Below are 21,408 nucleotides of genomic sequence, written 5' to 3'. Positions count from 1 at the left end.
GGCTAGTAGTACCTTAACTTGCCTTATACATCTGAATGGTTTATCTGCTTACCAAATCTCCATGGTGATTCTTTGTCTGAAAGGTCAAGAGGTGGTGTTCAAGTGCCTTGGAGAGGGAATACTTGATAATGCATTCCAGGGATATAATGCCTGCATATTTGCCTATGGACAAACAGGTAACTGAAAATCCAGATGAAAACCACATTCAATCACTTTATTTTTGTTGTTGCTTAATCCATTACTGTATGCAGTCTCACAAGCATGTGTAACTAATATATGTGGGTCAGGTTTACTCCAGATGTGTCTGCAGAAGGTTTTAAGCACAGGAAGACTTGTATTATAATCGCACTGTTGAATCCCTTAACTCATCCTTCCTTCACCCGGGATCAAATGAGCTACTTCATCCCACTTCCAGTCTTAGAGTAAAACATTTCGTCACTCTTGGAGAGAAGAGCACAAATATTTCAATGGCCCTCTTAACACCTGATGTATGAAATTCCCATCAGCCTCTGATGAGTTATGTATTTTTGGCTAAATAGCAGATCAAGCTAGAACGCTTTACTAAGATCGTGACCTTGATAAACATTATTCCTGCTAAACGTGTTAGCATAAGTTTATTAGCATGTCGATGTTAGCCTTTAGCTCAAAGCATAGCTGTGCCTAAGTAAAGCTACTAGTAAAGAACTGCTAGCATGGCTGTCGACCTTTTGTATTGTCACAACGTATGGTCACAACATGTAGAGACTTTTGTTTATTTCATGATCAGGATGCTTGCTGTCTTCAGTAGGCTCAAAAATGATTTAGCTAAACCCTTTCTGAAATCAATCCCTTTTTGTGACCTTAGTAAAGACTAAAGTTGTACTGTTAATGAAGTACTCTATAGACGTTTTCTGTATTGGATAGTGACTCTGCTGTATCTACCCAGGTTCAGGCAAGTCCTTCTCCATGATGGGGAATGGGGAGCAGCCGGGTTTAATCCCTCGACTCTGCTGCTCGCTGTTTGAGAGGATCCACAAGGTGGAGAACGAAGGCCATACTTTTAAGGTGGAGGTGTCCTACATGGAGATATACAACGAGAAGGTCCGTGACCTCCTCGATCCTAAAGGGTGAGTCTGATTTCTGGCACATGTGACCTGTTTAACCTCGCTGAATGGAATCTGCTAATGCATTGGTGATGCTTGTGACCTGGTGTGACACAGACACAGCCGGTTACACAAACTCTGCTGACATTTTATTGATTCGCTCCAACTCCGGCAGCAGCAGTGACCTCTCCGTCAGCTCCCACTTTGTTGTAGTTTTGCATCTCTGTTTATAGCTCTGTAGTGTCTAGTAGCCTGAATGGCGGATGGCGACAGAATGATGTGAGTAGGAAGCTCAACCCAATCATTTCCTGCAGGACAGCGTCGTCCTCTGACTCGGCTGCATTCTTCGCCTCCGTGGTCTGATGTGGGTTGGCAGACAGACTGCATGGGAGAGTGAACTGTGAAAGTGTGTGTTTCAGGGACATCTGTTAGTGGAGCCCTACAGAGGCTCTACAGTGGAGCGCTCTGTGCGCTGCAGATGTCTGAAGATGCAGCCAAATACATTACAATAGCTGCTTCCTCCCGCTGATACAACACGCCTCTCACTTTCTTGTTCTTCCTCTTTGTCTTTCTGCCTCTCTGATGTTCAGGGTTAAACATTGGACATGTGATATTAAGTGTCAACACGATCTCTGTCACACCCTATAAGTTGGCCATGGCCATTTCTAGTGTTTTATCATTGGGCGGTAGATAACTACAGTGTAAGGAATGAACCTGGTTCTTTGGCTGCAACGATTTAGTGACTCTTACAGATCTATAGGTTTTATTCTAAACCCCTAGTACGCAGCCAGGTGAAGATGAGCATCAATTTACACACCTGCACCATCAAAGAAACCACTAGTTCTTACACTTAGTTTACCTTTTACACAGAGCACATGTATATTATTATGAGGAAAATATGTACTGTGTGATGTGTTCCTTTATGACAATAAACTCCCACACATACACACATTGCCCTGAATAAACATTAGATTGCCTAACCAACAGCTGGAAAAGGTGCCGGACAAATACAATATGTACTGATGTTTAGTAATACTGTCTAAGCTGTATAAAAAAAAGTACCATTTGTCTTTTTTCAATATTGTATATGTTTTTGAATCATGTATTTGAGAATGTTTTAAAAATACACGTCTTTTGTAAGAAACAATGGATTTAGAACTGGGATAAGTGAGATTGTGAAGAGAGGGATAACTCTTTTTTTGTGTTGGCCTTAGCCAGTCTCGCAATTCATAAACTTTTACATCAATGATTTCTTTCATGTGTCATCTTGGCATCACACTTCCATTAACATTTGATTGCAGTTGTAGTGCATGTTGATGAGGAGCTAATTGTTTCAATACTGCAATAACATGCGAGCCATTCCATTTCAAGAAGTTGTAACAAATGCAACTGAGATATGTATTGAAGTGATTCAGAAACGCCATTGTTTCCAAACACAAATATACGGCTGTGTCTTATTTCCCAGAAAGTTACTGTTGTACTTGATACACAAGTGTTATCCATTCTGATTACGGACTCAAGGTTAAAGGAGATAATTGTAGCTTCTCCAAAGATGGAACGTATGCTAAGCAGTGTTACATACACTTGGTGAAGTGAGAAGTGTGCATTATAAATCACTGCTTCTTTATTCCTTTTATATGTTCTTATTAGAAATGATAATTATACCTCCCTTATTTTACTAATTGCATTACTTTCCCTATTTTTGAAGGGGCCGACATTCCCTTAAGGTCCGGGAACACAAAGTCCTGGGGCCGTATGTGGATGGCTTGTCTCAGCTGGCTGTGACCAACTTTGAGGTGTGTCTTTCACCTTTCTGTCAACGCACTGTACAGAGGAGGAGCTGAATCCATCCAGTATCACTGACCACATGCCTCATATTTCACATTCCCATGATTCATAGCATCCAGCAGAAACCCCTGTAAATCATCTGTTGGGAATTTGCATTTGTTTCACATCCTCCCAAGTGCAGACAATTCCTGAAGTGGGATGTAGTCATGTTTTTTTGGTGATTTATATGCCAATCCTTGGAAGGGTCTTCCTTAATTAAGTTTTAACATCTCCACCCTGTTCCTCTTTGTCTGACTGATATTATTGCCATGGTTTTCCCACAGCCTTGGCTCACTGCCTTTTGTAACCCAGCTACATCACATACCACACAGCCATATGTGAATATCAGCTGACGTTACTGTTCTCATTATGATCAGTGTTCAAGCTTTACCTAAATCTAGTTAGAAAATGTTTTCATATTGTTGTTTTTTTCCCATTTTCCTAACACACATTGTCTTTTATGACCTCGATCTCTTCTAGGACATTGAGGTGTTAATGTCAGAGGGGAACAAATCCCGCACAGTTGCAGCCACCAACATGAACGAGGAGAGCAGTCGGTCACATGGCGTCTTCAGTATCATTGTAACACAAACACTTCTTGATCTACGGTCTGGGGTCAGTGTTTTCTTGATTTTCACCTACTTTCACAATTAATTAACCTTATATTTACTAAAAAACAATTACCTCCATTGTGTTTATCCTATTTGTCTTATCGTGGTTCTGACTATTTGTTCATGTTGTGATGGTCAACAGAATTCAGGGGAGAAAGTGAGCAAGCTGAGTTTGGTCGACCTGGCAGGAAGTGAGCGAGTGTCCAAGACTGGAGCTGCTGGAGAGAGACTCAAAGAGGGCAGCAATATTAACAAGTGGGTCTATGTTTTTTAATGAACGACATACAAATGTTTGATGTCCAGTTGACAGTTTAACGTTTCTGGGTGTGTTTCTAGGTCCCTCACCACGTTAGGATGTGTGATCTCTGCTCTGGCGGATCAGTCTGCAGGGAAGGGGAAGGCCAAGTTCGTGCCGTACAGAGACTCCGTCCTCACTTGGCTACTGAAGGTTCGACCAACAAATTACACTTATTATTATAAATGTGTTCTGTTTAGGTTGTTAGCCTGTGACCTAAGATTTTCATCGACATAACTACTTTGTAGCTATGGTTGTATGATTAATAAAGAACCTTGAACCTTGTGTGGTTGTTCTAGGTTTGCTTAAATGTGACTGAAAGACAGTGGTAAAAGAAGTATTCGAAGCCTTCACTTAGTAAAAGTAGTAATACCACAATAAAAATAAAATACTAAAAGGTAAAGACCTTCATTCAAATAAAAAAAAACAGTATTATCATCAAAATGAACTTAAAATATAAAAAGTAAAAATACTCTTTTTAATTTATAAGATAGATATATACTTTATTGATCCCAATTTGGGAAATTATTTTGTTACGGAAACAGTACTGAGAGAAAATCCCAAATTGGGAATAAGTATGACTGAGTCCTGCAAGTGGAAAAATATGTTTAAAAGGGATGATAATGTTGTTTATTCATTTAAATTAACTTAAAATCTCTAGAATTAGGGGACTGAAAAATCATATAGGTTGATCTTGATGTAAAACCTTAATTAACAAAATAACAAATAATGTGCCAAACATTTTTAAAAAGTACTATTATTCCCTCATAGGTTTAGTGTAGTATGAGGATAAGGTAGAATCAAATAAAAAATAACCTCATTAAAGGTGGGGTAGGTAATTCACTTCAGAAAAAAATGGCATCTGTGGAAGCCGTGGCACTGTAAAAAGCACGACCAATCATTTTAGCCGGCCCGGCTAAAATAACTGGATGGCCTACCTGCCTGTCAGCCTTCCATCTGTGCACAAACTTATCTCGTGCCCTCATTGGTCATGTGCGCGTTCGTGTGTGTTGGAGGAGGGGCTCTAAGGAAGTCTGAAGGAAGGGGCAGATTTGTTTCAGCTGCGTACTTTCAAATTCTAGCGCACTCGAGCTGGTTTCTTCATTCTTACCTACCCTACCTTTAAGTACTAGTACATTCAAATTGTATTATAACCGTACATTAAATTCACTCAGTTATTTTAATCCTCTGCTCTTGAAAGGTGACAGGTTTTGGTGTTTTGTTCATTTGACCTTTACTATCTTTGTATCTGGACTGAAAGGAAACATTTAGCAGCTATATCTTCTTTAAACAAGTGTTCTTGGCTCCAGGATAACCTAGGCGGAAACAGCAAGACAGCCATGATAGCCACAGTGAGTCCATCAGCCGATAACTACGAGGAGACGCTGTCCACACTACGCTATGCCGACAGAGCCAAGAGAATCGTCAACCATGCCGTCGTGAACGAAGACCCCAACGCTCGGATCATCAGAGAGCTCAGGGAGGAGGTGGAGAAGCTCAAAGTTCAACTCTCTCAGGCCGAGGTGAGCGGAGGGAGTGGGTGAACCACAGAGGCTCACAAATTATATAAATAATGAATGGCAGACATGTCATAAATCAGACCAGATAGCACTGATGCTGATTTCCCCCCCCCCCCCATTTCTCCCATCAGTCATTGAAGGCCCCTGAGCTGAAGGAGAAACTGCACGAGTCTGAGAAACTCATTCTGGAGATGACTGTCACCTGGGAGGAGAAACTAAGAAAGACAGAGGAGATTGCCACTGTATGCACATCACTCATAATGAGACTTCAAAACTACAATTCTATTTCATATTTATACGTGCAGTTACACCGTTATTATCTTTGTTTAGGAGCGTCAAAAGCAGCTGGAGAGCATGGGCATCTCTCTGGAAACATCAGGGATTAAAGTGGGTGAAGACAAGTGTTTCCTGGTCAACCTGAATGCAGATCCTGCCCTCAATGAGCTGCTGGTCTATTACCTGAAGGTACACGGCTTCTACAATGTGATAATGCAAAACCAGTCGCAAAACAAGACTACACAGCACTCCCTACCATTGTCAACGTGCTGTCTTACATTAAGATGTATACATATGTTTGGATTACAAAGTCCAGGGTGATCAAACAGGAAATTAGATTCTAGGGACTTTTCAGTGTAAACATACCGGTCTGTATTAAATGTATGTGGTTAGATTAATGCCTGAACCCCTTTACTTTCAACATAAGGTGTTCTAAATGAAGGTAAATGCACAGCCCCAAAATGCAGATCCTTTTTTAGTGGCACTAATAAAATAAAATAAAATTTGTACAGTGTATAGATTTGTAGACAATTGTATGTCTGAGCGCCATGAATGAAAGGAATATCTTTGCGTCATGTCTCCATGTTTGGCATATGCTGCAACTTTTTTTATATAATGGTTGGAAATGTACAAATCCAAAACACCTCGTAATGGCTGAAGTCTGTACAGAAGCCAGGAAGTTCTTTTAATAACAGTCTCGTTTTAGGGATTAGTCGTCTCAGCAGACATTTAGTCACTAACTCTCTGTGGTATTACTGCATATTGTTAACAACACAGACCTACCACCGTGGTAATATGTACCGTAGACACTGAAAGCAGCACATATGCCGTAGTGATCCAGATGAAGCTTTGAAGGCAGACTTTACAAGCACTCTGTCTAACAACCGCCCGGCTATAGTTGGACCTGTAGCAGCGGCGGCATGTGAGGAAGCAGCCGGCGAACAGAACAACAGGCCTTTGTCTGGGTTCTGCACCCTGGCATATCAGTGTGGAATGACTATGGTAATGTGAAATGGGTTAGTCCACTGCAGGGTTGGACATCCTCTAGAAGCCTGGATGTTTGTTTAGCAACGCCCACACTGCAATGAGAGAGACACAAGTTCTTTCACTTAGGCTTGTGTTTTTATCTTGAATTAGCTTTATTTGTTTGCAAATGATAATATTCAAAGTGGTTCAAAAAACAACATTTTGAAGGTTATAAACTGAAAGTTGGAACAAGATTGTTTGTGTAATTATTTTCAGATGTGTCATTATTAAAGTGTTTGAAATCTGTCCTGCACCTGTGTGTAGGAGCACACGCGTGTGGGCGCAGACACGTCTCAGGACATCCAGCTCTTCGGTATCGGTATCCAGCCGGAGCACTGTGTCCTGGAGCTCTGCCCGGACGGTGATGTCACCCTGACGCCCATTGGGAATGCCAGGTGAGCTACTATACAACCAGCTTCAATATACTCTCCCTATCTCTGAATCTCTCTGTTGTCTCTCCTTCATGGATGACAAGACCGCAGTGTTTCACATGATCTCACTGTAAAGGAATTTATGATCTGAACTCCTCGCTTTGATATCAGAGCCACGTGCCCCTCCCACTGCAAAAGGATTGTTCCTTCTCAATCAGTATTTCTCATTTAAGGTTAAAACAGCGGGCCTTTTCTGTAGCAGCTCCCAGGCTGTGGAACAATCTGCCCCCCCTGATCAGACTTGCTCCCACTTTGCCTGTTTTTAGATCTCGTTTAAAGACCTACTTGTTCTCCCGTGCTTTTGCAGACCACGTATAAGACGTATCAGTCTGTTTTTCTAAATTGGGGTTTTCTATTTTCAATTTTGTTATGTTTTAAAATGATTTTACATCATGTATGAGGGTCTTCAGTCTGTGGCTATAAGGATGGTTTAATTTTCTCGTGATTTTACATTAGTTTATTTTTGTCCTATCGGTTTTGTCTAAATGTATTTATGCTGCTTTTTTATATATTTATTGATGTACAGCACTTTGGTCAACTCTGTTGTTTTTAAATGTGCTATATAAATAAAGTTGGATTGGATTTAAAATAATATGAAATCTGACCTTTTTATTATCAGTATTTAATTTCTTTTTTTTCCTACAGGACCTGTGTTAACGGAACAATGATTGATTCATTGGTGTACCTGTGGCATGGAGATCGGATCTTATGGGGCAACAATCACTTCTTCAGGTATGAGACATGTCGTAGTAGGGCCACATCCGAATGTGTGGAGAGTAATGAAATGAATAAGTCACTGATTGGAAGTCCTGTTGTTCTGTAGGATTAATCTGCCTAACCGAAAGCAGCGGGACCGTTTAAAGGAGTTGGACAGAGCTTCCCCCAGAGAGAGCTTCATCGAGGCAGACGTGGAGACGGCCAGCGAGGCCTCCTCTGAGCAGGACTACAGCTATGAGTTCGCCCAGATGGAGGTCATAATGAAGACTCTGGGGAACAATGGTGCGATTAGGATAGTATAATTGATTCTTATTCATTCAGGACACAGCTATGGGAAGTATGTAGGCTTCTGCAGAGGTGGGAGAAGTACTCAGATCTTGTACTTGAGTAAAAGTAGAAGTACCAGAGTGTAGGAATTTGTATACTGCAGGGTAGCTTGTGAATTTACTCCAGGTGTAACTAAAGTCTGATTTAAGAGTTGTTTATATTTCATATCATTAATTAACTCATGGTATCAGATAAATGTAGACTAAAAGTACACCATTTACCTCTGAGTTGTATTGGAGTAGAAGTACAAAGAAGCATGAAATGAAAATTTTCAAGTAAAGTACAAGTATCTCATAATTATACTTAAGTACAGTACTTGAGTAAAGGTACTTAGTTACTTCCCACTTCTGGGTTTCTGAACCTTCAGCTTGTTGCAGCTACTCTCAACATATATTAACACCTTTTGTTTTTGATGTTGCTTAAAGAAAAGCGCCATTGATTACCATGCATTGATTATTTCTAATTGTATAACTTTATTTGTTATCAGATGTTGTGGTTGCAGTTTAGCTTGTCTTCAGAACAACAATCAGGACTTGTGTACTGGATTGTGAAACGTGTTGTTTCTGCTGTGTAGACCCCATGCAGAATGTGGTCCAGGTGCTGGAGAAGCAGTACCTGGAGGAGAAGCGGATGGCGCTTGAAGAGCAGAGAGTGATGTACGAACGAGAGCTGGAGTCGCTACGGCAACAGCTGTCTCCTGAAAAGAATCAACAACACCACCGCAGCAGCAGCGAGCGCCTCACGTTCCCGACACACACACCACACGGCAAACTGCGACTGTGGACAGAGGAGCGGTTAGTGGAATGCACTCACACACACACACACACACACACACACACACAACACACACACACACACACACACACACACACACACACACACACACACACACACACACACACACACACACCACACACACACACACACACACTCACACACACACACCACACACACACACACACACACACACCACACACACACACACACACACACACACACACACGCACGCTCTCTGCATACTGCAGGGAGGACCGCCTCAGGACTAACGAGATGAGATGTACACATATATTTTCAGTTGTATAAAACATTAGCATTATTAAACATAGCTGTATTAACATGAGTAAGCCAAATACAGTTTTTAAATTGGGAAATCAGTCACTGTGATGGAATTTTGTTCAATGTTGACTCAGTCTGAGCCTCAGTGAGCCAAGCTGCTATGAAGTGATATATGGAATCAAATAAAGTTTCTCGACACCTTCCTGTTAAAATCCTGAGATGTAACACTTATTTATAACACCTGCTGAAGTTATTCGAAAATAGGTACATTGAAGGAATGCTGTATTGTGTTCCAAGACATCAACCAACACTACAATACCAAAACCTTCTTTACACACACTTACAACATATCAGCATGTGATTGTGCTCTTTACTGAGACAAACCAGGCCCTTCTGCACACCATTGTAGCATTGAGCTGATAATCAATGTGGTAGCTAGATGGCTTTGGCAAATATCCTCTGACATGACTCATCACTTACTGTTCATTCCTTTATATTTTGCCATTCTATGTAACCACTGTGGTTTGGTAGCTAAAGCATGAGACTCTTTTTATCATTAGTAGCTTCCTACTCAACTCCTGTTTTGCACTAGCTGTTCCTGTAAACAAGGATGGTTTGCTATCTATGATGTGCATAGTGATGATGTTTGTTGATCTTCATCCTCATGAATGGTCTGTGTGTTCTGTTGTGTTTGTGTGTGTGTGTGTGTGTGTGTGTGTGTGTGTGTGTGTGTGTGTGTGTGTGTGTGTGTGTGTGTGTGTGTGTGTGTGTGTGTGTGTGTGTTTGTGTGTGTGTTGTGTGTGTGTGTGTGTGTCAGGGATGAGCTTTTTCGTCAGAGTCTCTCCCGACTCAGGGTGCAAGTCGTGAAAGCCAACACCTTGGTGCGAGAAGCTAACTTTTTGGCAGAGGAGATGAGCAAACTGACGGACTATCAGGTCACCCTTCAGATTCCTGCGGCCAACCTCAGCGCCAACCGCAAGGTCAGAGCTCTGAACCCCGAGCAGTCACACACAAACACCACATCACCTCACTAAAGGAGGTGGTATATCATGGTACAGGTGTTATCATTTCAAAGTGCGAATATCTTCTGAAAAATAAGAATATTCAAAATATGTTTTTTTGTAGCGTGGAGCTATAGTGAGCGAGCCGGCCATTCAGGTGCGGAGAAAGGGGAAGGGGACCCAGGTGTGGACCATTGAGAAGCTGGAAAACAAACTGGTGGATATGAGAGACCACTACGGGGACTGGAGGGAAGGCACAGAAGAGCTGGTAAGAAACAGGAAAAATACTAGAATGGCATTCAGAGAGCGCACAACATTCGAGGTAGAAAACACGAGCTGGAATATCAAGGTGTTTCTCTCTTTGTTTTCTTTCAGTATAACAAGGCAAACAGTAAATACTGTGACCCATTCTATGAGGCACAGGAGAACCACAACCTGATAGGAGTGGCCAACATTTTTCTAGAGTGCCTTTTTCATGATGTCAAACTACAATATGCAGTCCCCATCATCAGCCAGCAAGGAGAGGTAAGGGTGCACCATCATATACTGCTTCACTCAGACAGAAACTATTAATTTTCCATATATAAGGATTACATGCTTGTATATTTAAAATGAAGACATTTTGGGAGATTGTATTTATTTTGGGGGATAACATGCCCTGCCCTGTGTGTACAGGTAGCAGGCAGGTTGCACATTGAGCTGATGCGGGTGAGTGGAGCTGTCCCAGAGCGCCTGTCTGGGGGAGACGACTCTTCAGAGAACTCCAGTGAGAGCAGCTGCTTTGAGGTGATGGACACCAACGGGGAGATCGTCCATATGTCTAAGAGGCTCACCTGCAGGGTAAAAGAGTCACTGGATCCTAACAAAGATGGATGTTTGGGGATTGTTGAGTACAACAGCACAACAACTACTTGTCTCTTTGCTGCAGGTGCGGATCAGAGAGGCCACAGGTCTGCCGCTCAACCTGTCCAACTTTGTCTTCTGTCAATACACCTTCTGGGAGCACGGTGAGCCCACTGTGGCCCCCCCCATGGTCAGCCCAGACAGTCCTTCCCCTCGAAGCCCAGACGCCCAGTTCACTGTCCAGTTTGATCAATGCAAGGTAAATAAAAAGGAGCGGCTGATTCTTTGAACGTAAAGTTGTTAATTCTTAGATTTAATTAGCTTAATGTTCAAGTCTTGTTAACTGAATACCTTTTGTCTCTGTACAGGACTACGTTGTGCATGTGACAGATGAGTTTTTAGAGTTTATATCAGATGGAGCGTTGGCCATAGAAGTGTGGGGTCACCGCTGTGCCGGGAACGGAGTTTCGCTGTGGGAGTTAGACGCACTGGAAGCCAAGACCCAGACGCTACGAGACAGGTACATGTATCACGTGTTTTGCTCATACTCGTACACACTGACATAAGCTGACACGTACTAATCTTGAGTGTTGCATGTTTAAGGTGGAGTGAGGTGTCTCGTAGGATCGAGCTGGTGATATCCATCCAGGAGTTGAATGAGCAGGGGGAGTACTCATCTGTGGAGCTGAATCCTGGAAAAGATATCAGCACAGGAGGAGTCTTCCAACTCCGACAGGTCAGATAAACACTATGAGCAATTATCCCTTTAGTTCAGACCGGATGCCCAGAATACTTCACCCCCAAATTGATCATTTCTATATATAAATTCCTCACTGCATGTTACCTTGAATTCTTGAAGAAAACTTTATTTACTGGCATGTTGCCACTGTGAACAAAGAACATGAACCAGTAAAAGAGTCATGATTAACCAAGGCAAAGGACGGTTGTGTTGAACAACAGCAAAATGATATCAAAACATCTGCATCTAGTCTCACGGATACAGTCAAAAAATAAAAAAATCGCTTCTCACAAAACAAGAGTTTTTGCTAAAACTTTATGATTTCAAGAACTTTCTAATAAACATTCTCCTGCTTACACACTTCATATTTTTTGGGAAGTAGTGATCAGTACTGGAAAATTCAGTTGAGGCTTACACTACACAACCTACATTTCAGTTTGTAAGCGGATGTTTTGTAGTAGTTTTGCTGACATTTCCCCATTTTAAATGTATAATTCAAGGTCAAATGGGGTGAGTAATTGATGTACAAATTGTCATTTTGGGGTTGAAGTATTCCTTTAAGAGCTGCATTACTAATGATGTACTTATAAACAGTTGTGTACGTGTAGTAAAGCAATCTGATGTTGAGATATGGAGGTTTGTCCACGCAGGGTCACTCCAGGAGGCTGCAGGTGTGTGTGAAGCCGGTCCAAAACTCGGGCACCCTGCCTCTGCTGGTGGAGGCTGTGCTGTCTGTGTCCATAGGCTGTGTGTCCGCTCGCTGCACCAAACTTCAGAGACCACTGGACAGCTACCAGGTCTGTGAAACACAAATACTCATGTTTTCTATACTCACATGCAACTTAGACTGTGAAATTATTATGTCAAATAAAAGCAGGATGATGTATTTATGTAATTGATTCTGCGTTTTGGGAAAAGTATGCTCGTTTCGTGCCAGTCATAAACAACATTATGCAGATTAAGCCAAAGTATCCATCTCTGGTTTCGTGGATATGACTGGTTCATCTGGGTCGCTGGCAGTGAGTCTAAAGAAAACCAAGGAATGTAAAAACTCATTAGTGCCCTATTTGTTCTGTTTACATGCACTGTTGTGCCCTGATGTAGAAAGAAAGCGATCATTTGATACTTTCTTCTCCACATACATCTTAAAAAGTCACATGAGCAGTGACTGTCAAGCTGTCATGTCAGGTTTTTTTTTTTCTGGTTCCCCAAATTTGACTGAGTGTGTTCTCTCCTGCCAGAGAGAGGAGGAAGACGATATGGATAGTTATCAGGTACCCTCTCAGTCTCCCCCTGCTGCTGCTGCTCCCCCTTTAGCTCACTCTGCAGCATGCAGGAAACCACCTTCATCACGTGTTTGCGACTAAGCCTGTTGCTTAGGGCATGTGAGGCAGGAGGCAGAGGGCTGTGCCAACCAAATGAGTGCTTCATTAAAAAGCAGCTGCACATGTGGGCCATTTCTGATGCTGTAATTATCATTCACACCAACCATTCTTTGGCAGCCCTGTGTGCAAAATACAGTTCCACCCATGGCTGAGCTCCCAGCCGGCAGCCTGTCTGCCAGGGATCCTGCCCCGCTCTCTCTCTCTCGCCCTCCCCCTCAGGTTGCTGCTCACTAATGCTGCTGTTTGCTTGTCACTACTGAAGAGCTGCAGGGAAAATGAGCCTCCCTGAATCACATGGGCATTGCATGGCTGCATGATTTACAGAACTTTGCATGGTGGAAATGTGCTGATGTCAGAAACGTAATAAGGTCTTTGAAGGCTGTGGGTCACTTTTGACATTGTGGTACCCTCACAGAGTGATCTGCTGTACTGACAGACGGGAGTTTGGGTGGCTGTGATGATGTGATGGTGTGTGAATGCATGCGTGTGATTTGCAAAGGGGTTAAAGGGTGGTTTATTTGCGTTTTAATTGTATTTCTTTGACCACAATTTTTCAGCAAAAAAAACACATTCTAACTTAAATGAGCTTTCTCTTTGTTTGGCCAGCGAGTGTATTAAGGAGCAGTTACTCACTTTCATCAAATCCACCCCTCATCTCGCCCTGTTAACACTGCACTGTGCCCTGCAGCAGAGCCTCTGCCTTGCTGAGCCAGCTGGCACTGACTCTGGTCTCTGCCTGTTTCCAGGAGGAAGATCTCAACTGTGTTCGAGAACGCTGGTCAGAAGCTCTGATCAAACGACGGGAGTATCTGGATGAACAAATCAAGAAGATCATCAACAAACAAGGTAAGTCTTAGGCCCTGTGTTACAGCTACTACTTGATGAAGAGGCTGCTGTGTTGCCTGGATTTTTAAGTATTTTTGTTCTCCTCATTCTTGTATACAGAGAAGTCAGAGGAGGATATTGAGCGTGAGGCTAGGCTTGTGGAGCAGTGGGTGGGCCTAACAGAAGAGAGGAACGCAGTGCTGGTCCCTGCACCTGGCAGTGGCATCCCTGGAGCTCCTGCAGACTGGTACACAAACACACTCATACTCACTTCATTTGCAGAACTCTGCTTTTTCCATCCTAACCCTATATTCAATTCCTTGTAGGACCCCACCAGCAGGAGACGAAGCGCACATCCCTGTACTCTTTTTGGATTTAAATGGTAAAGCAGTCACATTCTTCATATCAACTGATGTGGCACAGGTGTATGTCAGGCCTGTATGAACACTAACTGTCTTTCATGCTAACAGCTGATAATCTGACAGTGAACGAGCAGCTGACTGGCCCACATGCTGCAGGCGTTAACTCTATCCTGCCCAAGGAGCATGGGAGCCATTTCTTCTATCTGCCCATCATCAGGCACAGCGATGAGGAGGTAAAAAACGGTTTGACTTTGATGCCCCCATGTGGCCAAAAGGGGAACTCTGGGAAACATATTCAAGTAAAAATAGTTGCATTTTTTAGGTAAATATGTTTCAGTGCAAGTGATTTTTCAAAGGCTTGAATGGTTGCTAAATGTCCCTTTTTTCGCAGATAATTGCACACAAACAAGAGTTCTTAATGACAGCATGTTTTTCCATACAGTTATGTGCAGAGTTGAACTTTTACACAGTCATGTAATTGAACAACTTCATGTATGGAAACAAGATTAAAAAGAAAAGTAATTCATTAGTATCATGAGATAGTGATTTCTCTGCTCATTAGCCAACTGCTGCAAACCCAAAGCTACATGACTGCTTTCTGTGTCTCTGTGTGTGCAGTCACATCCAACTGGCATAGATTTGCTCGAAACCATTTTAGAGATGCATCACTAAAACACCATCTCTTCCACTTACTCAGGTGTCGGCAGTGTGTTCCTGGGACTCATCCATCCATGACTCTGTGTATCTCAACCGCATCACGTCTCCTAACGAACGCATCTACCTGATCGTCAAAGCCACGGTGCAGCTCAGCCACCCGGCCTCTATGGAGCTGGTGCTCCGTAAGAGGATCGCTGTCAACATCTACAACAAACAGGTTAATACAAGAGGATTATGTAGGGGTCAGCCCACAGCAGAGGTTGGTGGTTAAAGAAATAGATCGTTCTGATGAACCAACATCATTTTGTTTTTCTACAGAGTTTCACCCAGAGTCTCAAGAGAAGAATGTCCTTAAAGAATGCGATATTTGCCTGTGGTGTGACTTATGAGATTGTTTCCAACGTACCAAAGGTACAACTTTTTAATTCTAGTATCTTACACTGGCTGCTTTCCAGACCACTTGTCATCTCCCCTTTATATCTTACGTCTCCTTTCTTTCCAGGCCTCAGAGGAGCCAGAAGAAAGGGAAACTTTGGCCCTTATGGCTGCTCGTGGTGACAGTGAGAAGACTCAGGATGGAGAAACCTACATAGAGAAGTACACAAGGGGAGTTCTGGAAGTAGAGAACATCCTCCGTCTGGAGAGGCTAAGACAGGTATGAAACACAGAGAAACATAAACAATCTGATTTAGAGCCATGTAAATATGCAACTAACTCTAACCCTGTCTGTTTTTTCCCCTGAAGGCTGTAACAGTAAAGGAAGCACTCACCAACAAGGGAAGACACCTAAGAAGGAGTATCAGCACACCAAATGTACAGCATGTAATGAATACATCACTCACTGCACTGCCCACAGAACCATATGGAAATAATTGTTATTAGATAATCTGACACTGATAACACTTGTCTCTGTTTCTTGGTCTCCAGTCTTCATGTAGTAAAACAGACCTGACTGGTTGTGAGGATGAAGACTGTAAGGTAAGTCGCATGTTAATCACAAAACCCTGATTTAGGCATTAGAATGATGCTCGTCAAAATGCATAGCTTTTCTTTAAGATAATGCTGCTTGTTGTTATTACCTGATAATAAAAATCTCACTTTTTAAGGTTTTACATGCATTTCTCCCTTTTATACACTAGGGGTCTCCACTGGAGCCCCGTAGCTTGTAGAGTTTGAAAAGTCTAGCTGCCACTTTACAATAACCTCACAACACCTGCAATGTAAAATGTGTTTTCTTTCTAGGACCACTGTGATCACGTGGACACCAACTGCAATCCCCCAGATGTCTCGCTGTGTACAACACCGATCAAATGCAAGGAGAATCCAGGTACACTACAGGAACAGCACATATGCAGCAGCTGTCTACAGGTGTTTTTGTTGCTACATTATATTTGAATTCCCACAAATTGCCCCCATACAGGTTTTGTTCCAGAGAGCCCTACATTTTTCAACTCCAGCACCTTCAAAGCCCTCTCCCCTCAGCCACCGAAGTTCCTCAAGTCCCTGCTTCCTGTCAAAGAGGAGAACAAAGCAAAGAAAGTCCTGGAGGCCCGGCCCCTGCTGGGACAGGAGGTAAGGAGGAAATATTCACTCTTTCTCAAGAGAGGAGAATTCTCGTCTTTCTTTTTTCCATGGTGTTACCACATGTCAAACCCCATTTTTACATTTCACATGTCACTTTTCATATTAAAATACATTTACACAACATGATACATACATTGACATTGACAACATTTACTAAATGTCCCAAGCGGCTTGATGATTTTAAAAGATAATGGCTTTATTGTTCTGTGTTTGGACAAAATAGACATGATGGCACCGTCAACTGTGTTCATGTCACTAAACTAAAAGAGCATGACTCACAGGAGCATGACTTCAATTGTGGAGAGCCACACTACTAAATTAGACAAAGCTATGCTACGAAGTCTCATGCCTGATTTTGTATGTGATAATTGGATTGTTCTGAATTTGTGGCTGCTCCAACATTTGAACTAACTTTTCATATTTGTCTTCATCATTGCCTGAAGTCGACTAAAGGGGCGCACATACATATCAGCTTTGCTACTGGCTATAATAATGTGTGAAAGATATAAACAAGGGTCCCTTTTAGAACACTTCAAGCAAGCGTTTTTTTGTGAAATATCAAACTGCATGGCACTAACTGTGTAACTGGCCTGCCCAGCTCCATGCATGCTGTGTGTGTGTGTGTGTGAAGTGTTGTTTTGACCCATCTGCAGAGCATGCGCTCATGTGTGGACAGCCCTGCACTGCTCCCCCCTCCCTGCCCCTGGCGCCGGCCCAGGGCAGGCAGCGAGGGCCACTGCACGCCTTCCACCCCCACCCCCACCTCCACCACCCCCACTCCCACTGTAAGTGCTACAGACACCAGGACACACTGATCTGAAGGTTGCTGTAGGAGTTTTACTCACAAACACACACACATAGACGCTAAGATACAATTACATGACACACCAACACTGCTGTAAGTATCTCACTTAGACTTAGATTTCCACTGAGGGTTACACTTATTATGTGAGCTCCCCAGCAACAGAACACACAAGTTCCAACAGTAAGTAAAGAAGAATAGAAGTTATATCAAAGTTTAGGAAACACAGAAAACGCCACATCATCAAATAAGAATCATGTTCCATTATCACATTGTACACCAATTTTCATTGTCTTCTTTCACTTCAAACAATGTGTTTTTATAGGATATGCTCCATACAGGCTACAGCTAATATCATGTCCTGTGGGATGTGTCTTTTTTCTTCTGCTGCTCTTGTTTTGATCAGCAGGACTCTGAGGATGAGGATGTGGACATGTCTCTGAATCTCGATCGGAGCCCTCAGGACCACAGCAGCTTCCCGCCTTACATCCCGGAGGACTTTGCAAACTTTGAGATCTACAATGCAACTCTGGAGAACCAGGAGGGGTTTCTATCGTTCCGCTCTGAGTTGAAGGGAAGCCGGTGTGGAGCTGGGAGTGGAGAGAGGGAGGTGCCTCGAAGCCCCACAGCCAGCAGTTGCACTAGTGGCTACTTCTCACACAGTGCCTCCGACGCTACGCTGTCCGACATGCCTTTCAGTGGCAGTGAGAGCTCTGACCACCTCAGCGGCACCTCCAGAGACCCCCAAGACCCTCCTGCCTGCCCTACTGGAAGAGGCTGTACCCAAACCAAAAGTGTTTCTGCAGGGAGTGACATCCAGCAGCCTCCTCTCTCAATAGCTGGGGATCAGGATCCCACCTCTTCGCCTGTCAGTATTCCTCAATGCAAAGACAAGCGGCTAACATTCCCTTTGCCTCAGAACTGTGTGCTCGGTAGCAGCCAGGAGTTCAGTGACTTTAAAGGGGCCGATGACAGTATTGGAGACAGTGATTTAGCACATTTCACACAGGGATGGGAGCAGGAGGGTGTGGATAAAGAAACATGTGACACTGGCAGTCAACCCTCCTCTGATGTCTCCAGTAATATATCATTTTCTGAAGACATATCAACTGCTACAAGCAAATGTCCAAATAATACAGGCAACGTTAATGTAGCCAGAGCCCCAGTATCTGTCCCTGACAAAGCTCCAACTCCTGCGTCGCCTTCCCCACTCTCACCTTTATCTACACCCCGGTGCTCTGCTATGCGAGCAGGAGGAGAACCTCCAATAGAGGAGCCGGCCCAGGGGGACCTGCCCCACGGGAGCCCCTGTCCCAGTCCCAACCCCAGCAGCGCAGAGCCCTCAGGGGACTCCAGCGGGGACGAGAGCACCCCCGCAGCTCAGCTCCCTGACTGGATGGCCCCGGGGGAGCAGGTGTGGGTGGGGAAGAGAAAGGGAACGGTCCACTACGTCGGAGGGGTGGAGTTTGCTAAGGGGATCTGGATTGGTGTGAAGCTTGACATGGCAGTGGGTGAGTCCTTTAAAAATGTTGCCCAGAAAAAACATTACTTTTTTTTTGGAGAGCGCCACAAATACATATTATCAGGCAATTTTAGCTTGAGATATTGTCGTCATCCAAGAAGTCTTTTTACATTTCATTCAGTTCATATCAATTTGCAAATAACTTTAGTGATCCCCATAAAACCCATATTTGTCTATATTATGTTTTAATTAAAAACAAAATAATGTATCGACCAAATATTATCCGACTTGTTTAACCCTCAAGTATAAAAATAATTACACGTTCAACCCTTTGAGGCCATGGAATTAAACGGCTGTGGGCTAGGACTGCCACAATATCACATTTTCATTCCCCATAAATTACTGTGCAAAAAAGTATAATTATTATCCACTGTATTATTTATATAATGATATTATAAATATTTTATTTTTTTTACTATATCCTAGCATCCCAATCGGGGTATTCATGGGTATCATCAGCCTCAAAGCTGTTACCCTTGTGTATAAGAGGTTCATATGTTACATAGTATTAAGGTTTGAAAGTGATCCACAATAATGCTACATATCTGTGTTTATTGATCCTCATTTAGGTAAACACAACGGGACTGTCCAGGGCAGGGTGTACTTCCGATGCCCCCTGGGTCACGGTGTGTTTGTGAAGCCATCTCGTCTGAACAGAGGGCCGCCCTCCATGGACACAGAGCCCCAGACTCTGATCAGATAGGACCCAAAGAAGGACCATCTCTCTGAGGAAAGGCATGGACCGAGGGTGGTCTTCATATCCCGTGCCTGACTCCTCTTCTTGTGATGGAGATGTAATATGTGGACGTGTATGCTTTCCTAAAGCATATCTGACCTGTGCATTTAATGAAGGTATATCCAGAATACTGTTCACTGAAAATTCACTATGCACATATATGAGTTTTCCATACATGGATATTTTTTGATAGTAAACAACCTTTAACCGTGAGTCCATGTGGAAATATTACCCACATGCATTTTCTTACGTTGTTTTCTAAACATTATATATGATATTTTTGTAAGACAGACAATGCATCCTCTCTGATGCTCATATTGGAGTTATGTGGGTTATAAGGATAAAGAATGTACTACTGGTTAAACATTGATATTTACATCAATATGATCTGTCAGGGGTAACCAAAGAACTACGGTTCCATATCTGCTGTTATAAGTCATGTGTTTTTTTGTTTTGTTAACGTGTGTATGTGGAGGCAAACACTATAAAATGGTATGTGTCCAAGTTAAGCTTAGTGCCATATCTCTAGAGTAATGCCACATGCCCTGAACAGAGGACGAATCTGCTAAAACTGACTGCAGTTATCATGTTGAATGATCCTGTTGAAGTACTGTTAACACTGTGGTGGAAATAATCCCCATCCAGCATGGGACTGATGCTGTTTGAAAGCTTGCACTGGAAAGGATTCTTGGAGAGTTTGCTGACTGTCTTCCATATCGGACTGATGAGGTATTTTCTATCCGAAGTGAGAAAAAACCCTGTGTGATCACTTTAATCCGGGGAGCCAAGGCCTGGATGTACTGATGCCTTAATGCCCTGTTTCCATAAAGGCAGGCACATAAACCCCAGACTGCTCAATAAACTGTTACACGTTCACTGAGTTTTAAACAAACTATCCGTATGGACCCGAAACCTGTGTATGTATATCCTAAAATGCCCAGAGGCATTCAAAATGCCACCCAGCCTCGCTGACTGACTGAAGACCTTTTCAACTGATTGCCTATCTGCATTTTATATGTTAACTGACTGTTATATAACACCACATGTAGAAAGGTACTAAATAATGCTTTTATTTCACATGGAGGATTGGATGTATGGGTAATGGACAGTTAAAAATAGTTTAGTCATAAAGAAGAGCTGACCTTATTTTTATGGAATTTATTTTCTGTGGAATTGACTAGAAATTGTTTATATATCCAAGCTGTAATGTCAAGTAAATGAAACAAACCCAAGACCTTACTTTAAAGAAGAGAACAAAGCTGCTCTCCCCCGCAAGGAGTTGTAAATAGAAATGTATTTGAACATAGTATTTACACTATTATAATGTACAGAATTGTATTTATAATGTATCGCAAACTGTTTTAATTGGTACAAAATGTTCTAGAATAGAACATTTGCAATCAATTTACTGTGTTGACTCTTCATTTGGTCCAATGTTTGCATGTTTCACTATTTTTTTTTCTTTTTCTGTCTCACTGACAAACGTGTTTCCAATACATGTATACTCAGTCTAAATCTAAATGCAATCATTTAAAATCTACTCTAGTTTAACTGTTCTTGCTCAGAGGTTCTTATTTTAGATAAGTTTGGTGTGATAGTGCAGCTTAAGAGAATCCATCAAAAATACACTATGCCCTCATGGGACTTTAATAATAAGTCCAGATTTAAAGTGTTCAGAACAAATGAATATATCTGTTATGAATGTATCTTTCACTGAAAGTTGTTTATTTAATTGTACCTTCTCGAAAAACTAATATTTTGTATTATGTAGCCAAAATGATCCT

At 42.4% G+C, this 21,408-nt stretch overlaps 1 protein-coding gene across 6 annotated transcripts in view; it reads left to right on the top strand.

Moving 5' to 3' along the window:
- Nucleotides 1-21,028, top strand: part of kif13a (kinesin family member 13A) — a 34,731-nt gene extending 13,703 nt beyond the window's left edge. The window contains exons 5-40 of one of the 6 annotated variants that reach the window (XM_034228196.1): nt 84-176; nt 926-1,106; nt 2,791-2,878; nt 3,390-3,524; nt 3,663-3,775; nt 3,857-3,968; nt 5,126-5,338; nt 5,467-5,577; nt 5,666-5,800; nt 6,902-7,032; nt 7,714-7,800; nt 7,892-8,067; nt 8,687-8,906; nt 9,986-10,148; nt 10,294-10,437; nt 10,545-10,694; nt 10,845-11,009; nt 11,098-11,271; nt 11,381-11,532; nt 11,616-11,748; nt 12,402-12,548; nt 12,993-13,025; nt 13,883-13,982; nt 14,082-14,208; nt 14,288-14,343; nt 14,432-14,556; nt 15,021-15,197; nt 15,299-15,391; nt 15,483-15,635; nt 15,725-15,793; nt 15,908-15,958; nt 16,223-16,307; nt 16,401-16,552; nt 17,218-17,349; nt 17,773-18,877; nt 19,458-21,028. In XM_034228196.1, coding sequence (XP_034084087.1) covers nt 84-176; nt 926-1,106; nt 2,791-2,878; nt 3,390-3,524; nt 3,663-3,775; nt 3,857-3,968; nt 5,126-5,338; nt 5,467-5,577; nt 5,666-5,800; nt 6,902-7,032; nt 7,714-7,800; nt 7,892-8,067; nt 8,687-8,906; nt 9,986-10,148; nt 10,294-10,437; nt 10,545-10,694; nt 10,845-11,009; nt 11,098-11,271; nt 11,381-11,532; nt 11,616-11,748; nt 12,402-12,548; nt 12,993-13,025; nt 13,883-13,982; nt 14,082-14,208; nt 14,288-14,343; nt 14,432-14,556; nt 15,021-15,197; nt 15,299-15,391; nt 15,483-15,635; nt 15,725-15,793; nt 15,908-15,958; nt 16,223-16,307; nt 16,401-16,552; nt 17,218-17,349; nt 17,773-18,877; nt 19,458-19,591 — 5,615 coding nt within the window. In that variant the 3' untranslated portion in view covers nt 19,592-21,028. Of the gene's footprint in view, nt 1-83; nt 177-925; nt 1,107-2,790; nt 2,879-3,389; nt 3,525-3,662; nt 3,776-3,856; nt 3,969-5,125; nt 5,339-5,466; nt 5,578-5,665; nt 5,801-6,901; nt 7,033-7,713; nt 7,801-7,891; nt 8,068-8,686; nt 8,907-9,985; nt 10,149-10,293; nt 10,438-10,544; nt 10,695-10,844; nt 11,010-11,097; nt 11,272-11,380; nt 11,533-11,615; nt 11,749-12,401; nt 12,549-12,992; nt 13,026-13,882; nt 13,983-14,081; nt 14,209-14,287; nt 14,344-14,431; nt 14,557-15,020; nt 15,198-15,298; nt 15,392-15,482; nt 15,636-15,724; nt 15,803-15,907; nt 15,959-16,222; nt 16,308-16,400; nt 16,553-17,217; nt 17,350-17,772; nt 18,878-19,457 lie in introns of all 6 variants that reach the window. The other 5 variants (XM_034228195.1, XM_034228194.1, XM_034228197.1 and 2 more) reach the window with 5 other exon arrangements.
- The last annotated feature ends 380 nt before the right edge of the window (nt 21,029-21,408 follow it).

This window comes from Gymnodraco acuticeps, unplaced genomic scaffold (genome assembly GCF_902827175.1).
Source record: "Gymnodraco acuticeps unplaced genomic scaffold, fGymAcu1.1, whole genome shotgun sequence".
Classification (NCBI taxonomy): domain Eukaryota; kingdom Metazoa; phylum Chordata; class Actinopteri; order Perciformes; family Bathydraconidae; genus Gymnodraco; species Gymnodraco acuticeps.
The sequence above is the reverse complement of the archived record's forward strand: the minus strand, read 5'-3'. Positions and strand labels throughout refer to the sequence as shown.